Here is a 26,585-nt window from a genome sequence, read left to right as displayed (position 1 = left end):
CATGGAGAATCCACGCAGGCCTGAATTTCCCAGTGGACATGAGGCCTTATTCATCCTAGATTTCCACAATTTGGCCTGGTCATTAAAGCACAAACAGCTTTGGTCTGGAAGGGGTTTAGGTGCTCAAAAAAAAGCAAAAATTGTAAAAGTACTTACTGCTCCTCCGGGGGGCCCTTGTGGTCCCAAATCTCCACCCTTTCCAGGAAGACCCTAATAAACACAAGGCATTTTATATGAAATCACAGGACAGTGAAAATTTACTTGTGAAGTGTAGAAGTACCAAGTAACCTACCTGTGGTCCCTGAGATCCAGGAGTGCCTTTTTCCCCATCCTTGCCAGGTGCTCCCTATAGCAAAGAATGCAGGATTAGCCACAGCAATGGCACTCCACTCATGTATTCTAGTCTTGTCTAGTCACCATGATTCCAACACACGTTGACAAGTACTTACCTCATTACCCTTTGGACCTGGGAAGCCCATGACGCCAGGTTGACCTCTTGGACCTGATGGACCGGGGTTGCCTGAACGTCCAGATTCTCCAACTGGACCCTTAAAAAGTAAGAGTGGAATTCTTACATTGTAATATTAGAACTCAACAGACACATTGAGCAACACCAACTCATGACCTAGACGGTAAGACAGAGAGAAGGATAGTTATACCTCTCCTCCCGCCATAATTACAATAAGGTGCCTCTCACCAGCCATTGGTAGTCTTTAGCAAAATGAACAACTTACTGTAACAGGAACAATAAAAACCAATCAGTGAACTCTTACCGCGGGTCCTGGCTTGCCGTCGGCTCCGGGGTTGCCTGGGCTTCCTGTAAGACCCTAAAATGCAGAATAAAATAACCCCTTAACTACCCGCCAATTTTCATTTTTTTTTTCATCCTCACATCCCAAGAGCTATAAGTTTTTCAATTTTTTTGGTAATGTAGCCTTACTAGTGTGCGTGTTTTGCCTGATGATTTTTACTTCTTAATGGTGCTATTAACTGGAAAAGTTCAGCATTTTAAAGTGGGGTCGGTGGCACTTTGATGATACAATGTTTCTAGATTCTTTTTATGTTTTACTACTTTAGGCCCTCTGCACACAGGCGGAAATTCTGTAGCGGGATTTCCCGCAGAATTTCCGCCCGTACACGCCTGTATAGGATTGCATTACAATACGCAATCCTAGGCAGATGGCCGCGTTTTGTCTGCGCGAAATCACGTGCAGAAAACAAATCACGGCATGCACTATTTCTTGCAGCCAGATCCAACCGGCGTCTGCAGGCGGCCGTAAAAGAATTAAAAACTCTTGTTAAAAAAACCCAAAAACCTTTCTCTCGCCACATCCATAACTTTTTTATGTTTCCGTCGCCGGTGCTGTGTGAGGGCTCACTTTTTGCAGGATGAGCTGTAGTTTTTATTGCTATTTTTGGGCGCATACAGCTTTTCAATCAGTTTTTACTGAATTTCAATTGTGAGAAAGAGTGACCGAAAATGCAATTCTGAGTTTATACTTTTTCTTTTTCAACAGCGTTCAATGCGTGAGATAAATAATCCGATACTTAGATACTTCAGGCTTTTTCAGAACTGGTGATGCTGATTACATGTTTTAGTAGGAAATTTTTTTTCAATTTTTTAAAATTTTATTTGGCCTATTTTTATTTAGTCCTTGACTTGAATTTGCGACCATTTGTTGGTTTCTACAATACACCGCATAACTTCAGTATTGTAGTATATTGTATTTTTAGGGTTCACCTATTAAACCCTGACACAGGCCACAGGAAGAGCTTAATAGGGTTAAATACATGGCAGCCCTGCAAGTGTTGGCTAGGCCAAAGACTACCATAGCTAGGAAGGCTGATGGTGTGTCGGAGGGTAAGACCACCCCCTTCAGCTGAAGGCTAACATGCCACAGTCAGGACTGAAAGTACATGCAGTAGCTGTTTATGGTGGAGGTCAGCTCTTTCAAGCCTGCTTCATACCCACAATGCACCTCGGTGTTGGACATGTATGTCACAGAGGAAGAAGGAGATATTCTAAGACTTCTTACACTTGCGCTCGCCAGTAAGCGTTTTCATGCTGATGTGAGGCATTTTTCTGTCACCCACCACCACCACCACTTCTGTGAGGTTGCAATCCTCCGGCGGGGCTTTCAGCTGCATTGGAGGACCGTGAGATGTGTTTACTGTCCCATTGGGTGATGCGTTCCAAGAAACGGTAAAAGATGGCGCAGGCAGCGAAAACATCACTTGTGTATATAACTCCATTCAAAAGAATGGGGTTCATATTTGCGCGAGATTTGAGCATCTTCCACAAGTCTCGCATAAGCTTTCTCGGCCGTGTGAAACCGGTCTTAGTGCGGCTACTATTTATTCATCACCTTCGTACTGTACAATGCAGAATTAATGGCGGTAAGCTCCGCTATTCATGCGTCTACATCTTGGAAGTCAAATGCGTTGTACCGTCCAGTCTTCGAGACTGCAGAATTACCGAGTAGGCAGACATTTTATTTGGCCTTAAGATTTTTAAAAATGAATGAAAAGTGTTCTGAATAACTCCTGCTATGTAGTCTATGTATAATACCTACCCTCATTCCAGGTAGGCCCGGCCCTCCATCTCTGCCTGGTTCCCCACCCACTCCTCTTGGTCCAGCACTGCCTGGTTGGCCACGTTCTCCTGCAGGTCCCTGAGTACACAAGAGACAAGTAGTTGGATATTTTTATCTATCTATCTATCTCATATCTATCCCATATCTATCTATCTATCTATCTATCTATCTATCTATCTATCTCATATCTATCTATCTCCTATCTATCTATCTATCTATCTATCTATCTATCTATCTATCTATCTAACTCCTATCTATCTATCTATCTATCTCATATCTATCTATCTATCCATCTCATATCTATCTATCTATCTATCTATCTATCTATCTATCTATCCATCTCATATAGATCTATCCATCTAATATATATCTATCTCATATCTCTCTCTCTCACATCTATCTAATATCTATCTATCTCACATCTATCTCATCTCTCGCTCTCTCTCATATCCATCTCATATCTATTTATTCATCTGTCTATCTCATATCTATCTATCTCCTATCTATCTCACTCTCTCATATCTATCTATTTATCTATCTCATATCTATCTATCTAACTCTCTCATATCTATATATTTATCTATTTCATATCTATCTCACATCTATTTCACATCTATCACATCTCTCTCTCTCTCATATCCATCTCATATCTATTTATCTATCTCTCTATCTCCTATATATGTATCTCACATCTATCTATCTCACATCTATTTATCTATCTCATATCTATCTATATCTATCTCATATCAATCTACCTATATCTATCTATTCCATATCCATCCCATATCTATCTATCTCACATCTATCTATCTCACATCTATCTATCTCACATCTATCTATCTATCCCATATCTATCTATCTATCTATCTATCTATCTATCTATCTATCTATCTATCTATCTATCTATCTATCTATCCCATATCTATCTATCTATCTATCTATCTATCTATCTATCTATCTATCTATCTCATATCTATCTATCTATCCATCTCATATCTATCTATCTATCTATCTATCTATCTATCTATCTATCCATCTCATATAGATCTATCCATCTAATATATATCTATCTCATATCTCTCTCTCTCTCACATCTATCTAATATCTATCTATCTCACATCTATCTCATCTCTCGCTCTCTCTCATATCCATCTCATATCTATTTATTCATCTGTCTATCTCATATCTATCTATCTCCTATCTATCTCACTCTCTCATATCTATCTATTTATCTATCTCATATCTATCTATCTAACTCTCTCATATCTATATATTTATCTATTTCATATCTATCTATCTCACATCTATTTCACATCTATCACATCTCTCTCTCTCTCATATCCATCTCATATCTATTTATCTATCTCTCTATCTCCTATATATCTATCTCACATCTATCTATCTCACATCTATTTATCTATCTCATATCTATCTATATCTATCTCATATCAATCTACCTATATCTATCTATTCCATATCCATCCCATATCTATCTATCTCACATCTATCTATCTCACATCTATCTATCTCACATCTATCTATCTATCCCATATCTATCTATCTATCTATCCCATATCTATCTATCTATCTATCTATCTATCTATCCCATATCTATCTATCTATCTATCTATCTATCTATCTATCTATCTATCTATCCCATATCTATCTATCTATCTATCTATCTATCTATCTATCTATCTATCTATCTATCCCATATCTATCTATCTATCCCATATCTATCTATCTATCTATCTATCTATCTATCTATCTATCTATCTATCTATCTATCTATCTATCTATCTATCTATCCCATATCTATCTATCTATCTATCTATCTATCTATCTATCTATCTATCTATCTATCTATCTATCTATCCCATATCTATCTATCTATCCCATATCTATCTATCTATCCCATATCTATCTATCTATCTATCTATCTATCTATCTATCTATCTATCTATCTATCTATCTATCTATCTATCTATCTATCTATCTATCTATCCCATATCTCTCTCTTTCTCACACATCTCTCTCTCACACATCTCTCTCTCACACATCTCTCTCTCTCTCACATATCTCTCTCTCTCTCTCACATCTATCGCTCTCACATCTATCGCTCTCACATCTATCGCTCGCACATCTATCGCTCGCACATCTATCGCTCGCACATCTATCGCTCGCACATCTATCGCTCTCTCATATCTATATATTTATTTATCTAAAAATGTAATTACCTTTTCACCTGGTCCTCCATTGAGACCGGGGGGACCACGGAAACCTGGAGCTCCCTAGATAGAAAACAATGCATATAGAAGTGTTAGCAGACTGTAATGGCAGTGACATCAGTGATGTGACAGTACGTGATGTTTTTTATGTTGCTGAATATAAATATGAATTTGATCCCCAGTTCCAAGGATAGTAAGTCATGTGACTAATATCAATTCTATTTGGTTCAGTACGGGATTTATATAGCAGGAACACCTTATGTCTGTTACAAAAGAAACCAACACCAAAACCTGCATGAAAGCACATCATGGAGGTAATAACAACAACCTGAATGTTAAAGGGGTTTTCTGGGAAAGTGGAAAAAAATTATAAAGGGTTAAAATTGAATAATCGCCTATTTCGGCCACTCCCTGTCTAGTGTTGCAGCCTCGATGACTGCTGCATGGAACTTGGAAAAATTGGTGGGCAGGCAGTCCCGCAGTGGTCCCAGTGAATGTTGTGTAAGATGATATCACAGGAAATCAGGTGATCACTGCAACCAAAGAGTGGCAACGGCATCATGACCCTGAACTCCTGGCATCATAGCACTCACAATGTGAGCACTGACGCCAGGAGAATGAGTGGTGACACTGCAGCCTCTCATTGGTGTTCACCTGATTTCCTGTGACATCATATATCACACCAATCACCGGGACCACAGCTCTGGATCCCAGGGGCCATGGAGGGGTCAGTATAGTCCACTTTATTATTTTTATACAGGGTTTCCTATTAAACGGAGCTTCCAACCACTGGACAACCCTTTTAATTAAAATCTCTTAGAGGTGCCACTGCTGAGACGTCAAATTTCTGCGTATAACAACCCGACCATTTCCCACTACTCCCCGTGAGCGGACTGCATTTTATTATGTTTTATATCAGTAGCAAATAATATTTTTTACCACAAACACAAACAAACAGTTACATGAAATAGACCCGTGCAAAGCCGCATCATTATGCTAGGGTACTATATATGTGCAGCAGACTAGAACATAACTTACTCTGTCTCCTGGAGTTCCGGGTAATCCGTTGGTTCCAGGTTCACCATTAGTACCTTTTTTGCCTTCCTCTCCTGCCGGACCGGATGCCCCGGGAGTTCCAGCTTCTCCCTGAACACAATAACAATAGTAATGTAGTAACACAAGTAGAACAATATACTGATGCATGAGGTTTATAATTACTAATGTAAGCGAGGACTTACGCGCTCTCCCCGCTGACCGTTCTCTCCTTTTGCACCATCTTTGCCAGATTCACCCTAAGAAATGAAATACATCACCAAGTATTAGCCACAAATCCATTCAGATAAACACGGCACTCCGTTATGGATAAGCTTTTGTTTCATGCTTTACCTTGTTACACGTTGTTAACTCTATCTTACGCTACAGCAAAACTCATCTTGTATTAACCCCTTCCTGTCATGTGAAGTACAGGCCACCAAGGCTGCTGTTATAGCACTCCTATTATACCCTGCCAAAGGAAGGGTGTAGTAGGATAATGCTGACAGTTCAATACACTGCAGTACAGAAGTACAGGTAGAGTAAGCATTGACTTGACAAAGTGCGTTAAACCTTAAATTGACACTAGAGGAAATAAAAACTTTAAAAAAGGCTGCTGCAAATGTGTGTGTAATGTGTTAAATGTCAAATGGTATTGCATTGTATTATACAAGCCATCCCATGGTAAAGTCCTCTAATGGGACTAAAAAAAAGTAAAAAAGTTCAATAAAATAAAAAAAAAATAAAAAAAACTACCAAATATTAAAAATTCGAAATGAAAAACTTTTCCGTTACATACTGTAAAAAATCTTGTTATTTATCCCGCATGGTAAATTTAAAAGAAATTCAAGAATTGCTGTTTTTTTGTGACCTCACATAGAGTTAGCTATGGAAAAATAAGTTAAGCAAAAAAAAAAATAATAATTTGCAAAAGTAGTAAAGTAGTAAAACAATTGATGTAACTTCACGGATTCACACAATACATTTTCTTTTTTTTTTGTGTTCATTTTTAGAAAAAGTTTCTTAGTGTATTGTGACAGTGGGGGGATCAGTAAGTGGAACAGGTTGCCACGGGAGGTGGGGAGTTCTCCTTCAATGGAAGTGTTCAAAGAAAGGCGGGACAAATATCTGTCTGGGATGACTTAGTGAATCCTGCACTGAGCAGGGGGTTGGACCAGATGACCCTGGAGGTCCCTTCCTACTCTACCATTCTATGATTCTATGTATGGTACATTAAAGGGTATTCCTAAAATTGACTCAAGATTGGTGGGGTTCTCACGGCTGAGACCCCCACCGCTCTAGAGAATATGCCCTGTGCCCCTTCTCCTTCTCACTGCTGATTCACTGCACCCCCTGCAGTGAGGAGAAGCGTTTAAGGGGTTTTCTGAACTTATTTAATGGGGTGTGGGTGACCATGCGAGGCGTTATTCCACTCATCTTCATTAGGATAGCTCAGCACTTGTACTTGGCTATTTCTGTCATTAAAAAGAATGGAGCGACACCAGACCAGACCCCCATTCTCAGGATTGGTGAGGGACTCAGTGGTGTGATCCCCACCGATCAAACTTTAATCTCCTATCCTATGGATACCTAATGAATGTCAATTTTGGGCCTTTACAAAAAAAATCAAGTCGGTCTCTGGAAAGAAGGGATGAAAAAATGAAAAAGTGTTTTTTATGGGAAGGGCTTCAAATATAGCTCATTCTCAGACCAATGTTACTATATTGTAAGATGTACTGAAAAAATTGCGAATGATACCTACCAACACTAAACAGTGATACATACATGGTACATACCAACACTAAACATTGACACATACATAATACATACCAACACTAAACATTGACACATACATGATACATACCAACACTAAACATTGATACATACATGATACATACCAACACTAAACAGTGATACATACATGATACATACCAACACTAAACAGTGATACATACATGATACATACCAACACTAAACAGTGATACATACATGATACATACCAACACTAAACAGTGATATATACATGATACATACCAACACTAAACAGTGAACTTCCGAAGAAAAATCTTTATGTATTTATGACATAATGATGGTAAAAAAAAACATGGTTTCTGGTTACTTACAGGTGTACCACGTAAGCCTGGAGATCCGTTAGTTCCAGGTGGACCAGGAGGACCACGAGCTCCACCCAGACCAGGAGCACCAGGAATACCAGCAGGTCCCTTTGGAGAATAAAATGTTAGTAAGTTCCAAGGTAGATACTGAGGTAACCCAAATCTGCTCTCTGTACTCTGCCATACCCAGCGGTGTAGCTATAGGGGGTGAAGAGGTAGCAGTCACTACCAGGCCCTGGAGCCTTTTGTACTCAAAGGCCCCCCTATCATGTAAGACAGAGACTGGTACAGATAGTCCCCTACTTGCAAATGTTCCAGTTATGAACTTCGCTAAATATGAACATAATTGTCCTGCAGTATGATGTAATGTCGTAGCCTTACATCATACAGGCATTCTATCAAGCCATGGGCACAGCTTGATAGGCACTCTGCATAGGCAGCCCTAGGGCCTATTTAGAAGGCTCCTGGCTGCTGTGGCATCCACACAGCAACCCACGATCTTATCATGGGGGGCAGCGCAGGACCCTCGAATGTCAGGTGGCGGTTGTTTCTTACAGCCGGCACCCGCCCGCAACAGCTCTGATAAGCCGCCCTGCTCATCGGAGCTGTAGCTGTTGCCAGCTGTAAGAAACACCCACGTTGTATTGTGCGGGATCAGCTCGCAATCTCCCTCCATACAAGCATTTGTTCAGACATACGAACAAATAGACTTATGGTCAGCTTCCTGGAACAGAACCTGTAGGAGACTATCTGAATTATTAATTGCACATGGATGGTTGGGTGGGATAGGTTACAGATTTAGCTTCACCTAATTGAACCCTTCATTTAGCCTCTACTTAATGTTTTGTTTTAAGATTCTAGCAATGCCCCCCCCCCCCCTCCTTCCCAGCTAATGTTGCATCGATGGGCTTCTCAAGAAACTCAATGATGCAGAGGGAAGTTGTGGGAAGGCCCCTATGCTGAACTCTTGTATCAGGGCCGAAGGTCCTTTAGTTATGCCACTGGTCATACTTACGATTTCTCCTTTGCCACCTGGATTTCCATCTCTCCCAGGAGGACCCTGAACAATATAGAATGCATTGTCATATTAAATGTAAAGAAAATTAAGCAGTATATGACAGATACATTTCTAAGTGACGCTTACAGAAGGACCGGTCAGACCAGCAGGACCTTGAGGGCCAGCTTCACCTCTACCTCCTGGAGATCCATCAGAGCCTCGGGATCCGGGAGCCCCAGCTTCACCCTAAACAGAAAAGAGAAGTCAAGATTGTAAGAATAGATAACTAGAGTCACAATATACATTCCCTATGGCAACATATCCACTCCAAGTTCTAAACCCGTGCCAAGGTCTTCTAAGGAATGTCATTCATTCAGTGTTTTTCCTCCTCAGACAAAATTATATACTTGTGAGCACCAGAAATACATTGTATGCTATATTCTGAAAGGAGGTGTGCACAATTCTTTAAAAATGGCTCCAAATGTGTTTAAACAATAAAAGAAGCCGTACTTACCCCTGGTGATCCAGCGTTGCAGCTCACATGGCCCTCCCAGTCTTTGTTTAAAAAACAGCTACCACCTGACCACTGCAGCCAATCAGAGGCTGCCACGGTCATGTGCCGTTCTCTTGGCATCATGGCGTCCAGCATCTGAGCAGTTATGCCAGGAAAAAGGCATATGATCACTATGGCCTCTGATTGGCCATAGTGATCATATGCCCTTTGTCTGCCATAGACCACATAAGCATGGTGTGAACTGAGTCTTAGCGATACCCGTCTTGCGGAAGATTTTGAAATGATAAAAGTCCAGAAAATTGTTATGTTAAATTAGCAAAAAGTTTTACATCTCTTATTATGTGGCTCTTGCTCCAATTGGGTCATTACTATGGGTGACGAAGCCGGTGAGAGTTGTAATGCTGCCCATACTCGTCATTCACCTTTCACAGACTCCACTGAGTAATAGATGCTGAATTGAGGTTTAACAGCTTAGCAGAAGAAGACAACTTAATGACTTATGTTGACTTCTGGCATTCTTTCTCATTATGGGAAATGTGGTCACACATAAGAAGATTACATTCAGGAAATCTCTGATCTCCAGGAACCATTTGCACAATGAAAAGACTCTAGAGTGATTTCATTCTTCAGCCATTTCTCAGAAGTTAACTCTAAGCAAAGGGTCAGTCAAATCAATGTTTGAGTCTGGAAGATCAAATGTTATTCTTTGCAGTAACTTTCCACCTATGGTAACTAGAATGGAATTTCCAGAGGAGGCACAAGGACAGGGAGTCTCCTGTTGGGGCAAATACTACCTGCACCATGTGTCACACAAGAAAGATAGCAGGAGAGTAGAGGGGTAAACAAGTGGCTCCAAAGTTGGTGCAGGAAGGAGGGGTTTGGGTTCCTGGAGAACTGGGATGACTTTGCTGTTGGCTATGGGTTCTACCATAGGGATGAGGTGCATCTCAATGGGGAGGGTGCAGCTGTACTGGGGGAGAAGATGGCTAGAAGGTTGGAGGAGTGTTTAAACTAGCGAATGGGAGGAGGGCAACCAGAGAGTTAGGGGGTAGACAGTGACCTGGAACTAATGTAAATTGGGGCAGAGTGGTGGGAGGAGTTAGTACATTTAGAACTGGTAGAACAGTTAGAAGGAATACACATAATATTAAAAACAACCAAAACCTTTTAAACTGTATGATGAATGACTAATGCTGAAAGTCTGACTAATAAAGTAGATGAATTAGAAGTAATTATGTCTGAGGAGAATTACGACATAGTGTGAGTAACAGAGACCTGGTTGGATGAAAGCTGCGACTGGGGTGGTGAACTTGCAGGGTTTCAGTCTGTTCAGAAAAGACTGTAAAAACCAAAAAGGTGGAGGGGTTTGTCTTTATGTAAAATCCGGTTTAAAGCCCACATTACAGGAAGATATATGGTAGGAAGAAGAACATGTGGAGTCTCTATGGGTGGAAATACATGGAGGGTAAAACAACAATCATTCCTCATAGGGGTTTTCTATGGACACCAAATATAACAGAAGCCACTGAAAATCTATTATTGAGTCAAATAGATGAAGTGGCAAATCCCAATGAGGTCATTATGAAGAGGGACTTTAACTATTCAGATATAAACTGGGAAGCTGAAGCCTGCGGATCTCATAAAGGTAACAACTTCCTGTCAATTACTAAAGATAATTACCTCACCCAACTTGTACGGGACCTGACTAGGGGGACGGCCATTTTAGATTTAATACTAATCGACAGACCTGACAGGATAACAGGGGTGCAGGTCGGGGGCACCTGGGAAATAGTGACCATAATATAATACATTTCAACTTCTCTTTCAAGAGAAAGTTTTATATGGGAGCTCCAAAAATATTAAACTTTAGGAAGGCCGAGTTCCATCGGCTTAGTGATGCCCTTAACCTTATTGACTGGGATGATCTCCTCAAAAATGAGGCTACAAAGAATAAATGGGAAATGTTTAAAAACATCCTAATTACTTACTGTGAGCGGTTCATACCTTACAGGAATAAAAGACTTAGGAATAGGAGAAAACCAATGTGGCTCAATAAAGATGTAAAGGGAACAACTAAACAGCAAAAAGAAAGCGTTTAAACTACTAAAAAAGGAGGCAGCGAAGAAGCACTAAAAACCTACAAGGAAAAAAATAATGTAAAAATCAGATAAAAGCAACAAAGATTGAGACAGAGAGAATTATTGCTAAAGAGTAAAACTAACCCTAAACTATTCTTTAATAGAGATGAGCGAACGTACTCGGTAAGGCCGATTTCGCAATCGAGCACCACGATTTTCGAGTACTTCACTACTCGGGCGAAAAGTACTCGGGGTCGCTGGGGAGCGGGGGATGGCGTGGTGGAGCGGGGGGTAGCAGTGGGGAACAGGGAGGAGCTCTCTCTCCCTCTCCCCCCCACTCCCCTCTGCAACCCCCCACTCACCCACAGCGCCCCCGAGTACTTTTCACCCGAGTAGTGAAGTACTCGAAAATCGCGGTGCTCGATTGCGAAATCGGCCTTACCGAGTACGTTCGCTCATCTCTATTCTTTAACTATATAAATAGTAAAAAGATTAATAATGTAGGAGAAATTGTAAAGGGTGATGGGGAGAAAGCAAATTTATTAAATAGCTTTTTCTCCAGTGTATTCACAGAGGAAAATGAAATGTCAAGTGATAAAGTAAACTCTTCACTAAATGTCACCAGTCTAATCCAGGAAGAAGTGTGGAGCTGCCTTAAAAAAGATTAAAATAGACAAATCACCAGGTCCCGATGGCTTCCCCTTCCTCCGGGTTCTGAATGAAGTAACGTGATAAACAGACTCTTGTTTCTTATATTTAAGGACTCTATAGTGGCGCGGTCTCTTCCACTGGATTGGCGCGTAGCCAATGTGGTGCTGATATTCAAAAAGGTGTCAAAAAGTGAACCTGGAAACTACAAGCCGGTAAATCTAACTTCTATTATGGGTAAAATGTTTGAAGGGTTTCTAAGAGATGCTATCCTGGAGTACCTCAAGGAGAGCTGTATAACTCCATATGAGCACGGGTTTATGAAAGATCGCTCCTGTCAAACCAATCTGAACAGCTTCTACAAGGAGGTAAGTTCTAGATTGGACTGGGGAGTCACTGGATCTTGTGTATCTGGACTTTCCCAAAGCATTTGATACTGTGCTGCATAAAAGGGTTGGTATATAAAATGAGAATGCCTGGTCTGGGCGAGAATGTGTGGAAGTGGGTAAGTAACTGGCTCAGTGGTAGAAAGCAGAGGGGGGTTATAAATTGTACATACTCTGATTGGGTCACTATTACTAGTGGAGCACCACAGGGGGCAGTATTGAAGGGAGTCACTGTTACTAGTGGGGTACCACAGGGGGCAGTATTGGAGGGAGTCACTGTTACTAGTGGGGTACCACAAGGGGCAGTGTTGGGGGTAGTCACTGTTACTAGTGGGGTACCACAGGGGGCAGTATTGGAGGGAGTCACTGTTACTAGTGGGGTACCACAGGGGGCAATATTGGAGGGAGTCACTGTTACTAGTGGGGTACCACAAGGGAAGTATTGGAGGTAGTCACTGTTACTAGTGGGGTACCACAGAAGGTAGGATTGGGCCCTATTCTTTTCCATGTATTTATTATTGACCTAGTAGAAGGATTGCTCAGTAGAGTAGTAATGTATGCAGATGATACAAAACTATGTAAAGTAATTAACACTAGTGAGGATGCAAGAAGATTGCAAGAGGATCTGGATAGGTTGGGGGCAGAAAATGGCAAATGAGATTTAACACTGATAAATGTGCGGTTCTGCCCATGGGCAGAGGAAATACATGTCACTATTACACACTAAATGGGAGCCACTAGTCAAAATTAACATGGAGAAGGACTTGGGGGTTTTAGTTAACTGTAACAATATGGAGATCTCTCCCATGATCTGTTTATACCCAGGACTGTGACTGTAACAAGGGGGCGCTCTCTACATCTAGGAAAGAAGGTTTCTACACCGACATAGAAGGGGGTTCTTTATTGTAAGAGCAGTGAGACTATGGAACTCTCTGCCTAAGGACGTAGTGATGGCGAATTTGGTAAGAGTTCAAGAGGGGCCTGGACGTCTTCATTGACGATACAATATTATATAATCATTAATTGGATTAATTGGAGTCAGAAAGGACTGGAACTGTAAAATCCCATTTGGTGGAAGACATGTCGCTTCATCAATACTTTCTCTAGGCTTTGGGTGCTTTAAACATAACTGGCAATTTACCAATTAACTATCTTAATCATTATCAGTCATGTTAAAGCTCGGTAGTAGAATTCATTAGTTCACGTTCTCATGCAACTACCATCTATGGTCTTGTTGACATTATTGACATCTATGGTCTTATTGACATTATTGACATCTATGGTCTTGTTGACATTATTGATATCTATGGTCTTATTGACATTATTGACATCTATGGTCTTGTTGACATTATTGACATCTATGGTCTTGTTGACATTATTTATGTATATGGTCTTATTGACATTATTGACATCTATAGTCTTCTTGACATTATTGACATCTATGGTCTTGTTGACATTATTGACATCCATGGTCTTGTTAACATTATGGACATCTATGGTCTTGTTGACATTATTGACATCCATGGTCTTGTTGACATTATTGACATCCATGGTCTTGTTGACATTATTGACATCTATAGTCTTATTGACATTATTGACATCCATGGTCTTGTTAACATTATGGACATCTATGGTCTTGTTGACATTATTGACATCCATGGTCTTGTTGACATTATTGACATCTATGGTCTTATTGACATTATTGACATGCATGGTCTTGTTGACATTATTTATGTCTATGGTCTTATTGACATTATTGACATCTATGGTCTTATTGACATTATTGACATCTATGGTCTTGTTGACATTATTGACATATATAGTCTTGTTGACATTATTGATATCTATGGTCTTATTGACATTATTGACATATATAGTCTTGTTGACATTATTGATATCTATGGTCTTATTGACATTATTGACATCTATGGTCTTCTTGACATTATTGACATCTATGGTCTTCTTGACATTATTGACATCTATGGTCTTGTTGACATTATTGACATCTGTGGTCTTCTTGACATTATTGACATCTATGGTCTTCTTGACATTATTGACATCTATGGTCTCCTTGACATTATTGACATCTATGGTCTTCTTGACATTATTGACATCCATGGTCTTCTTGACATTATTGACATCCATGGTCTTGTTGACATTATGGACATCTATGGTCTTGTTGACATTATTGACATCCATGGTCTTGTTGACATTATTGACATCCATGGTCTTGTTAAGATTATGGACATCTATGGTCTTGTTGACATTATTGACATCCATGGTCTTGTTGACATTGTACCCACAAATAGAATAGAATCATGACCAATGCCTATTGTTAATTATCTAACTAATTAGCTAAGCACAATTGGCGGATCAGAGCTGTGCTGTAATATCTTTGACTCTCTTAAAAGGCTGAGCATGCTAATATGGCAGCCCCAAGAAACTACCTTCCATACATCCTCATTTCTACTGAAATTAATCTTAAATCACGAATGTTAGGTCAGTTTGAAGGCTTAGAGGGATTTTCCAAGTTTCTTTATTTTGCATAGTTTTGGATTCCTCTACCCAAAACAATATAAAATATACTCACTGTGTCTCTTGACTGCTATGTCATCTCATAGTGGACCACACCCGGCCAGAAGGCCGGGTACCGTCCCATAAACCTGTCACGTGGGCTTGTACCCCAGGCAGGTTGATGGAACGTCATCAATGATGTCCCTGCCGGGCCTTCTGCTGGCTGCAGTGGTCACATGGGTAAATGCAGCAAGCGGTGGATGAGTATTGTGTTTTCTAAATTTATATTGCACCCCCCACTGCCACCAATGAATTTGGAAAACCCACTAAAGGTAGATATTGCCGAAGGACCAGCCATATTGCTGGAGGAGTTTTTTCAGTTTTCTTACGATATATGAGATAACATTGGATAATGACGCAGCAGGTAACAGACTCTTTGGTTAATAACGACATTTCCATAGAAATTTACATTACTAGCCGTGAATACTGCAGAAAATACCTTGATTCCTGGACCACCAGGGAATCCTGCATTACCGGGAGGACCTGGAGGACCCTGCAGAAAAACGGAAAGTATTACAAGATGTCCCGTTGTTGTTCAGAGATTCCAAGTGTTTTCCATGTCATCATACATTACATGCAATACGTAAAACAGAATCGAGGGATATCGAAGAAATGAAATCTTGTTCTTACCGGCTGACCAGAAGAACCAGGAGCTCCGTCATTACCACGTGCGCCCTGAAAAAAATGCAGATAAATGAAGTACAAAGACTTCACAGCCTACATGAAAGGAAAGCAACAGGGAAAACATTCGACCAAGCTTACAGAGCGCCATCTACTCCTGACCCCCGCTCCAAGTTACATTGTAGGAGTATAAACACTGTGCGATATCTACTGAACGGTTTATGGATAAGGTGGTCTTAATGTTTATATGTCTGCTTTATTATATGGAGGCAATATGTGTATAAAAATTATTAGATTAAAAGGGGTTGTCCGATTACCAGAAAACCCGCCTTCAATAGGGCTGAAGGGGTTAAAATATTAAACTGAACGACAGATGATGTAACAGGAAATCAGGTGACCGCTGCAGCGATCACAGCAGTCACGGGGACCACAGCGGGGCTGCAGCGCTGGATCCTGGTGGTTGCTGAGGGGTAATTGTGTTTCAGTTTATTATTTTAACCTCTTCAACCCTGGGTTGCCTGGTAACAGAACAACCTCTTTAAAGCAATATATATATATATATATATATATATATATATATATATATATATAAATATATGGCACGACTATGGGACAATACGCAGCTGTACTAGGTGGCGCTCGTACGTACTTAAGGACTGAGACAATTACTAGATGGATACGGTGACAGAACCAAGCTTACTAAATACGATACTAGAACCAAGCTTGCTACATAGATATGGTACCATAACCACGCTCATGATGTGTTATGACTCTGTACTATTGGCAGGCTGTACAAAACCAGAATACACTCCTTTGAATGTGGCCTCCACTACCTGTGATCTGTTTAAGGGCTCACTCACATGGGTGTATGTGTCCTGCGCATTTTTTACGCACGTAAAATAGGCAATACACAGCAAATATGCAGGTCCATGTATGTTTGCTGCATATGTTAAATCTCTATAGCCTATATGGGTGCGAAATACGCAACAAAATAGGACATGGTGCATAGTTGCGCATACAGCTGTGTGAAGCCGCCTTAATACTCGGGTAACATACGCTCGTGGGAGTGAGCCCTTATCATTATATGGGCCTCGTGCGGCGCAGAGTGTAAGCTCTCGCCTACCACCTGAAGGTTGCAAGTTCGATCCCCACATGCGTCAGGTAGCCGGCTCAAGGTTGACTCAGCCTTCCATCCTTCTGAGTTCGGTAAAATGAGAACCCAGTTTGGTGGGGGGTAATAAGTAATAATTACCTGAAAGCGCTGCGGAATAAGTTGGGGCTATACAAATACCAAGATTTATTTATTATCTCCAATGTGTCTTTTCTAGGAGCAGCCTGGATATATCCCAGGTTTTGGCTGTTTGATACGATGGGTATGTGTCTGGCATTATATTGTATACTGTTACTGCTCTTAGTAAGAGAAGTATAATAGTCTTGTAGATAGGATACCTGATTATGGCTAACATAACGAAATTATCATAGTATGCCGTAACTTGAGATTAGAACCAGGGTGACATCATCAGGTGAGCCCCAGCCCATGTGACCCACACATCAGCACATGCTCACTGTCATTTCAGCACTGGGCATCAACAGGAGCACTACTCTGTATGTATAAGGCAGATTGGTTAGCTGGGGGGTGGGACATCCCAGCCAGCAAATCGCCATGTATCTGTGTATATTTCCATCCCCGCCTCACAGAGGACGCTGGTTATACTCCTTTGTATCTCCTGTCTGAAGTCTCTCCATTTGAACGTGTTTCTGGTCATGTCACGGCTCTTGATCCTGACCTAAGGCCTATTTACACGTAACGATTATTGCTCAAAATTCATTCAAACGACCAAAAATGGGCAATAATCGTTATATGTAAACGCGGGCATCATGCACTTTTCATTTGAACAATGATTTTAAGGTGAACTTAAAATCCACCATTGAGCTACTGAGAGATAAAGCTAACACATTTATCTCTCAATAGACCACAAGCTGTTATCTCCACGGGAGGTGGCAGATAGCAATGTAATCCCGCAGGCAGAACAATGCTGCTGTTTGCACATCTGAGCGTTGCACGCTGGGCTCTGCAAACAGCTCCTGGAGGTCCTTTTACATGCAAATGAAGATGCTAAAGTGTTAATGTTTTAATGGCCATTAACACTTTTTATGCAAATAGATTGCAAAATCTTTCAATCTTTCAGTCCTTTGAAAGATTATCTTTGCATGTAAATTGGGCTTTAGTTAAAGATAAGCCTGTCTGGTGATTGCTAATTATCTTGGGGTGTTATTACATCTTATCATCTATATATATGTGGTTTCTACATTTATGGTACATCTAACCTTTGCCACTCTCCCTGTTACCATCTGGGGAAAGTCAGGAAGGGACCACTCTCATCAGCGTGATCGCCCCACTTGTAGGTAGGGTCTCCACTTATCAGTAGGTTGGGTCTCCCCTTATCAGTAGGTTGGGTCTCCCCTTATCAGTAGGTTGGGTCTCCCCTTATCAGTAGGTTGGGTCTCCTCTTATCAGTAGGTTGGGTCTCCTCTTATCAGTAGGTTGGGTCTCCTCTTATCAGTAGGTTGGGTCTCCTCTTATCAGTAGGTTGGGTCTCCTCTTATCAGTAGGTTGGGTCTCCTCTTATCAGTAAGTTGGGTCTCCTCTTATCAGTAGGTTGGGTCCCCTCTTATCAGTAGGTTGGGTCCCGTCTTATCAGTAGGTTGGGTCTCCTCTTATCAGTAGGTTGGGTCCCCTCCTATCAGTAGGTTGGGTCCCCTCCTATCAGTAGGTTGGGTCCCCTCCTATCAGTAGGTTGGGTTTCCCCTTATCAGTAGGCTGGGTTTCCTCTTATCAGTAGGTTGGGTCTCCTCTTATCAGTAGGTTAGGTCTCCTCTTATCAGTAGGTTGGCTCTCCTCTTATCAGTAGGTTGGGTCTCCTCTTATCAGTAGGTTGGGTCTCCCCTTATCAGTAGGTTGGGTCTCCCCTTATCAGTAGGTTGGGTCTCCCCTATCAGTAGGTTGGGTCTCCTCTTATCAGTAGGTTGGGTCTCCTCTTATCAGTAGGTTGGGTCTCATCTTATCAGTAGGTTGGGTCTCCTCTTATCAGTAGGTTGGGTCTCCTCTTATCAGTAGGTTGGGTCTCCTCTTATCAGTAGGTTGGGTCCCCTCTTATCAGTAGGTTGGGTCCCCTCTTATCAGTAGGTTGGGTCTCCTCTTATCAGTAGGTTGGGTCCCCTCCTATCAGTAGGTTGGGTCCCCTCCTATCAGTAGGTTGGGTTTCCCCTTATCAGTAGGCTGGGTTTCCTCTTATCAGTAGGTTGGGTCTCCTCTTATCAGTAGGTTAGGTCTCCTCTTATCAGTAGGTTGGGTCTCCTCTTATCAGTAGGTTGGGTCCCCTCCTATCAGTAGGTTGGGTCTCCTCTTATCAGTAGGTTAGGTCTCCTCTTATCAGTAGGTTGGGTCCCCTCTTATCAGTAGATTAGGGTCAGTTTTCCTATTTCTCCTTTCATATTTCCTTATACTATTTTGTATTGTTCACATTGTTTAGAGTGAATCTACTCATGTTCAGGTAGGACACTAATGTGGGGCCCAGGTATATATATTGATATACTAATGTGGGGCCCGGCGCAGAAGTAACAGAAATTATTTATCTTTGTTGTGGTCATAAATTAGCTGATAAAAGTGCGGTAGAGGAGAGATAAGGGCTGAAATGGACACTTCAGTCCAGCACACTGACAGATCTCCCACTGAGACTGAGGGCTCTTTCACACGAGTCGCTGATATACGCTACGATGTGAGGTGTAAAAACTCGTGAACAGGCGCACAAATCTAACGTTTGTGCACCTGTTCAGACGGCATGAGCCCCAGCACATATACGCTGAGTCTGCCATGCCGCTGCCCCTTCTCTCCCCCTCGCTAGCTCACCTCCTCTTTCCTGCCCTCTGGCTGATTGCAATTGGAGAGGGTGGGCCGGTGGTGGAGCTAAGCGCCTCCCCATCCTGCCTCCTCCCATTGCTTAGCTCTGCCCCTGTCCCGCCCTTTGTCCACAGCCAGCAATGGGAGGAGGTGGGACGGGGCGGCGCTTAGCTCTGCCTTGCCTCCTTCCCTTGCAATCAGCCGGAGGGGAGGAGAGAAGTCACGCTGCTAAACTCCCTCACCCCTCCAGCCACTGTCATTGGCTCCCATAGGAGCCCATGCAGCGGCCGACGTACTCCGGCCCAAAAGATAGTTCCAGGACCATCTTTTGGGCCCGATGTAAAAACGCCCGCTGCTATGTTGGCTGGCTGGGCGCTTTTACGTCACAGGAATACGGCCATGTGATCTGATGCATTGGAACCCAAAGCATCAGATCACAGCACAAACGATGCAAGTGCTTTAATAAAACTCCAGTGCTAATTGGTTGCCATTAGAGATGAGCGAACCTACTCGTTTCGAGTAATTACTTGATCGAGCACCGCGATTTTCGAGTACTTCCGTACTCGGGTGAAAAGATTCGGGGGGCGCCAGGGGGCGGGGGGAGGCGTGGCGGAGCGGGGGGTAGCAGCGGGGAACAGGGAGGAATCCTCTCTCTCTCCCCCTCACTCCCCGCTGCAACCCCCCCTCACCCACGGTGCCCCTTGAATCTTTTCGCCCGAGTACGGAAGTACTTGAAAATCGCGGCGCTCGGGCGAAAAAGGGGCGTGGCCGAGTAGGTTCGCTCATCTCTAGTTGCCATCCCAAAATATATGCATTTAATTATAAACAATTCCCCCCCACGGGTGTCTATAGTCTTTAGGTATGGTCCAGGTATGTTACTTACACCTGTTCCAGGTGATCCAGGTCGTCCTCTCTCACCAGCTTGTCCTCTTGGACCCTAAAGAAATGAATAAAGTAAAATAATCATCCAGTATATTATAATTGATATAATATATATGTCCGATAACATCCCACAACCAATAACCAATGACTGCATATGTGTCGGTAACTATATGCAATAACATATTGCAGGAGCCTGTAGATTGTCTAGAATTACATTAATTATTACTTGGCAGTAGGTTTTTACCATAAATGTAAAGGGTTAATATTTGGTATTTTTACAAGTATCTCCTCTAATGAATGGCGCTAGACGGTAAGGTACCCCCCCCCCCCGACCCCACCTCCATTCTACATTAGAAGATTATTTTTTGAGCAATTTGCAGTCATAAAATACTTGCTGATTTCGAGTTAATTACAGTTGAGTCATTACCGGGTTGCCGGGTAATCCGTTGTCTCCGGGGGCGCCATTTTCTCCCTAGTAAACAAGATTGATCAGTATGAAGACAGAACAAGAAACGGCTCAAAATAATAACAAAACAGGGAAATGGCAACAAATACAAACAGGCAGCAGAGCCGGGAGGTTCTGATATTACTGAAGGTCTATAGAAGCAGGATGTGAGGAGTTACCTTCAGTCCCGCAGCTCCGCTGTCGCCCTTCTCTCCATCCCTTCCATTGAAACCCTGCAGAGAAATTATAGAAATATAATATAAACATATATATATGATTCCAAACTGGTGGTAAACGTTATTATCAGGGCAGACAATTCAGACTTCTATCGAAGTCATGTGACTAAAAATCAGCTTCCCTAACGTGTCTTCAAGAGGGGAGCGAATCTCAGTTGTTAGCACTGTGGCCTTGCAGTGTCGGGGTCCGAAGTTCAAATCCCATTGAGGATAACATGTGCATGGGCTACATATATACATCTCCTATATATAGTGATATGAAGCATGCTGGTATAACCTGAATATCTCCTGTATATAGTGATATGGGCCATGCTGGTATAACCTGGGTATTTCCTGTATATAGTGATATGGGCCATGCTGCTATAACCTGGGTATCTCCTGTATATAGTTATATATGTACAACTGGTACACGCTATACATCTCCTGTATATAGTGATATGGAGCATGCTGGTATAACCTGGGTATCTCCTGTATATACCTATATGTGTACAGCTGGTAGAAGTCATACATCTCCTGTATATAGAGATATGGAGCATGCTGGTATAACCTGGGTATCTCCTGTATATAATTATAGATGTATGGCTGGTATAAGTTATACATTCCCTGTATATAGTGATATGGAGCATGTTGGTATAACCTGGGTATCTCCTGTATATAATTATATATATGTACAACTGGTACATGCTTTACATCTCTGGATATAGTGATATGGAGCATGCTGGTATAACTTGGGTATCTCCTGTATATAATTATATGTGTACAGCTGGTATAAGCTACACATCTCCTGTATGTAGTGATATGGAGCATGCTGGTATAACCTGGGTATCTCCTGTATATAATTATATATGCACAGCTGGTATAAGCTACACATCTCCTGTATGTAGTGATAAGGAGCATGCTGGTACAACCTGGGTATCTCTTGTGTATAATTATATATGTACAACTGGTATAGCGTATACATCCCCTGTATATAGTGATATGGAGCATGCTGGTATAACCTGGGTATCTCCTGTATATAATTATATATGTACAACTGGTATAGGTTATACATCTCCTGTATGTAGTGATATGGAGCATGCTGGTATAACCTGGGTATCTCCTGTATATAATTATATATGTACATCTGGTATAGGTTATACATCTCCTGTATATAGAGATATGGAGCATGCTGGTATAACCTGGGTATCTCTTGTGTATAATTATATATGTACAACTGGTATAGGGTATACATCCCCTGTATATAGTGATATGGAGCATGCTGTTATAACCTGGGTATCTCCTGTATATAATTATATATGTACAACTGGTATAGGTTACACATCTCCTGTATGTAGTGATATGGAGCATGCTGGTATAACCTGGGTATCTCCTGTATATAATTATATATGTACAACTGGTATAGGTTATACATCTCCTGTATGTAGTGAGATAGACCATGCCAGTATAACCTGGGTATCTCCTGTATATAATTATACATGTACAGCTGGTAGAAGTTATAGATCTCCTGTATATAGTGATATGGACCATGGTGGTATAACCTGGGTATCTCCTGTATATAATTATATATGTACAACTGGTATAAGTTGTACATCTCCTGTATATAGTGATATGGACCATGGTGGTATAACCTGGGTATCTCCTGTATATAATTATATGTGTACAGCTGGTATAAGCTACACATCTCCTGTATGTAGTGATATGGAGCATGCTGGTATAACCTGGGTATCTCCTGTATATAATTATATATGTACAGCTGGTATAAGCTACACATCTCCTGTATGTAGTGATATGGAGCATGCTGGTATAACCTGGGTATCTCTTGTGTATAATTATATATGTACAACTGGTATAGGGTATACATCCCCTGTATATAGTGATATGGAGCATGCTGGTATAACCTAGGTATCTCCTGTATATAATTATATATGTACAACTGGTATAGGTTATACATCTCCTGTATGTAGTGAGATAGACCATGCCAGTATAACCTGGGTATCTCCTGTATATAATTATACATGTACAGCTGGTAGACGTTATACCTCTCCTGTATATAGTGATATGGACCATGGTGGTATAACCTGGGTATCTCCTGTATATAATTATATATGTACAACTGGTATAGGTTATACATCTCCTGTATGTAGTGATATGGAGCATGCTGGTATAACCTGGGTATCTCCTGTATATAATTATATATGTACAACTGGTATAGGTTATACATCTCCTGTATGTAGTGAGATAGACCATGCCAGTATAACCTGGGTATCTCCTGTATATAATTATACATGCACAGCTGGTAGAAGTTATACATCTGCTGTATATAGTGATATGGACCATGCTGGTATAACCTGGGTACCTCCTGTATATAATTATATATGTACATCTGGTATAGGTTATACATCCCCTGTATATAGTGATATGGAGCATGCTGGTATAACCTGGGTATCTCCTGTATATACCTATATGTGTACAGCTGGTAGAAGTCATACATCTCCTGTATATAGAGATATGGAGCATGCTGGTATAACCTGGGTATCTCCTGTATATAATTATATATGTACATCTGGTATAGGTTATACATCCCCTGTATATAGTGCTATGGAGCATGTGTGGGTAATCTACGGGGGTCTTACACTAGTCCACTGCAGTATACAGAATTACTGCTGAATTGCACACATGCTGTTTATTGGGAATCTTGCCGTATTTTGTTTCCTTTAGTCTATTACACTATTTCCGGTAATACACGTTTAGTACATACTGACGCTCCACCTCATCTTGTACTTACTCTGTGGCCTTTCATGCCAGGGAAACCGGCCATACCGGGCGTTCCTCTCTCGCCCTATAGAAAACAGAAACATCTTTATACCTCCAATAATAATTAAAGAGAAGCAAACTCGAGATTCGTAAAACGGCAGTTGCTATATATATATATATATATATATATATATATATATATACACACACATACATACATACATCTCTTCCCCTTTCTATTTTAACCTCTCAGTGCCCAGCCATACAGGCTATTACAGTGGTCTGGGGCTAGGCCACCATGCTTTTACAGAAGCCTAGGAATCCCGTAATGGGAAGAATGAGGTCCGTTGTGTAAGATGACAGCCAGGACACTGCACTAATGGCCGGGAGCGGACAAACCTCCAATCACCGCTATTAACCCCTTACATTCTGCAATCAATAAAGACATGGCATGTAAGTGGGTGACAAATGGAGGTAGCTCCTCCTGTCATCCATCAGCCCTGCTATTGTAGGGTGTGGTCGGATTCCCATGGAAGCCAAAGGCCTCATTAAGTCCTCCAGATCTGCCAAGCATGCCAGCCTTTCAGATCCCGCCCCCGGCCTCTGTGCGAGTCTGATTGATGATCCTTGAAAAGTAGACTATACTGCATTACATAAGTACTACAGTGTAGTGTACCAGTGATTGAACAATTGCATCTTCAAGTCCTTTAAGGAGGGACACAGAATGTATTTAAAAAGTTCAATAAAATTAAGTAAAGTTTATTTGAAAAGAATAAAAAAAGAAAGCCCCTCCCCCACCACACACTTTTTCCCTACAAACAATGTAAAAATAAAAAAACTTACAGGGAGGCCAGCGGCTCCACGTTCTCCGGGTCTTCCAGGTCTACCAGAATCTCCCTAAAGAAAGTCAGAAATGCAGTTTGATAAAAATCTTCAAGTTCAAACATGTTTTCAGTCTGTAACTGTGGAGAAATACACATCAGGCCTCATGGACATGAGCTCTGCAGCTGCACTGGCCACAATACACTGCCCGTAGACTTCTATGGGGCTTGGTGCACCTCTGCATGGCCCAATCTCCAGAGGTTCATACAGTAGAAGTTTTCTGTCCGATTCCTCATGAACCCCAGAAATCGTCCCCCAGACAAAGTATTAGGGAGCTTTATTTACCCCAAAAGTAAAGACTCCGAGGAAAGACTCTGGCAACTTATTAGATGACTGTTCATGTGAGCGAAGATACTACAATGCAGTAGGAGCCGTACTTCATCCACCCACACTTGGCGTGTCCACGGCTCTTCCTTTACACTGATGTGAAGCTGCTATAAGCCGTGTATAATATGGGCGGAGTCATTGCTCTAAGCATGTGCCATACGGTACTGTAACGACACATGGTGACCTCTAATCATAAAGTCCTGAACACCAGAATTCTGGCATCCAAGAGTCACAATTTTAGGGCACGCTCCAAAACGGAGTCACTTCAGGCATCTATACAGCACCTCGTAACTTTAGCAAAAAGATGGAGGGCCACAGCTCTAGGGGCCCATTACATGTACTATAATCTATACCAGAAACTGGCGGAGATACTAGCAGAAACCTACATGAGCTCAAAGCCGGCATTGGCTTTCACATAATACAAGTGTGTTAACAGGCTCCACTGAGTACTATGACCAATAAATCCATTGTTGGAGTTAATCAAGAGCTAGTTACAGGGAAATATACTCACATCTTTTCCGGCTGGCCCAGCGGGTCCTATGGGTCCGGGTTGGCCAGGAGATCCCTGCAGATAAAGACAATGGGCTATAAGGCGGGTGAAAACAACGTCACTGATTTACAAAGAAGTAAGAAAATGACACATTATGAACATTGTTCACTCGCAGAAGACTTGAGTTTCATGCGCATGAAATCTGCGCCTTCCCTTGGAGAACCTGATGCTGGGCAGAGAGGTGGAGGGAGTCCCCTACTGCCCCCTGCTGCTGGGGAATTGCCCAGCAGTGAGGTTGGAGGAATTCCCCACTACTTAAAGTGGGACATCTAAAACCTGCTGTCTGCGGGGACTAACAGGAGTTTACAGCGGGACTTTTAGAATCTGCTTCTGGGTTTAGCGGCGCGCTGCTGTTTGGTAGAAGTCCTCTTAATAAACCTGTAATCTTATTTTTCGGAGCGCCGGACGTGGCTAAACTCCAGCTCCCATAGGAGTCTATGGAAGCTCCTGTGCAGCTCGCACCACAGATAGGTCAGGTCCTGTCTGTTCACGCGGCATGGACCTCAGATGACGGCATTGTAGCCGCGCATGGAACATCTTATGAAGGGGCCAGTTTTTTGCGCAACTAATATTTCTTCCTCTGAACGTTTCCATTGGAAACTATTGGTTCTAATAAACATGATTTTTTCATGCGCCTATTCTGCGTGAAAACGACACGTGTGAATGAGGCTTTAGACAGCGTTAGGGCTTAATATGGGGGTGTTTTAGTCCACTATGTCTCATAATCACAGCTGCATTGTGGGATGAAGCAAAACCATTGGTTTCAATGGTTTCGTTTTCAGTATAGGGATTTGTGCGCGTTAATACTACGTGCGAGGAAGT

At 41.8% G+C, this 26,585-nt stretch overlaps 1 protein-coding gene across 1 annotated transcript in view; it reads right to left on the bottom strand.

The window, feature by feature from the left end:
* The window catches only part of COL3A1 (collagen type III alpha 1 chain), an 89,469-nt gene that overhangs the window by 28,401 nt on the left and 34,483 nt on the right, over positions 1–26,585 (bottom strand). The window contains exons 8-26 of the mRNA XM_066577087.1: positions 25,725–25,778; positions 24,848–24,901; positions 24,036–24,089; positions 21,194–21,247; positions 20,997–21,041; positions 20,571–20,624; positions 15,796–15,840; positions 15,605–15,658; positions 9,113–9,211; positions 8,984–9,028; positions 7,978–8,076; positions 6,061–6,114; positions 5,861–5,968; positions 4,832–4,885; positions 2,574–2,672; positions 774–827; positions 450–548; positions 293–346; positions 157–210 (exon numbers count right to left, since the gene is read on the bottom strand). Coding sequence (XP_066433184.1) covers positions 157–210; positions 293–346; positions 450–548; positions 774–827; positions 2,574–2,672; positions 4,832–4,885; positions 5,861–5,968; positions 6,061–6,114; positions 7,978–8,076; positions 8,984–9,028; positions 9,113–9,211; positions 15,605–15,658; positions 15,796–15,840; positions 20,571–20,624; positions 20,997–21,041; positions 21,194–21,247; positions 24,036–24,089; positions 24,848–24,901; positions 25,725–25,778 — 1,233 coding nt within the window. The remainder of the gene's footprint in view (positions 1–156; positions 211–292; positions 347–449; positions 549–773; positions 828–2,573; positions 2,673–4,831; positions 4,886–5,860; positions 5,969–6,060; positions 6,115–7,977; positions 8,077–8,983; positions 9,029–9,112; positions 9,212–15,604; positions 15,659–15,795; positions 15,841–20,570; positions 20,625–20,996; positions 21,042–21,193; positions 21,248–24,035; positions 24,090–24,847; positions 24,902–25,724; positions 25,779–26,585) is intronic.

Source organism: Eleutherodactylus coqui, chromosome 8 (genome assembly GCF_035609145.1).
Source record: "Eleutherodactylus coqui strain aEleCoq1 chromosome 8, aEleCoq1.hap1, whole genome shotgun sequence".
Taxonomy (NCBI): domain Eukaryota; kingdom Metazoa; phylum Chordata; class Amphibia; order Anura; family Eleutherodactylidae; genus Eleutherodactylus; species Eleutherodactylus coqui.
The sequence above is the reverse complement of the archived record's forward strand: the minus strand, read 5'-3'. Positions and strand labels throughout refer to the sequence as shown.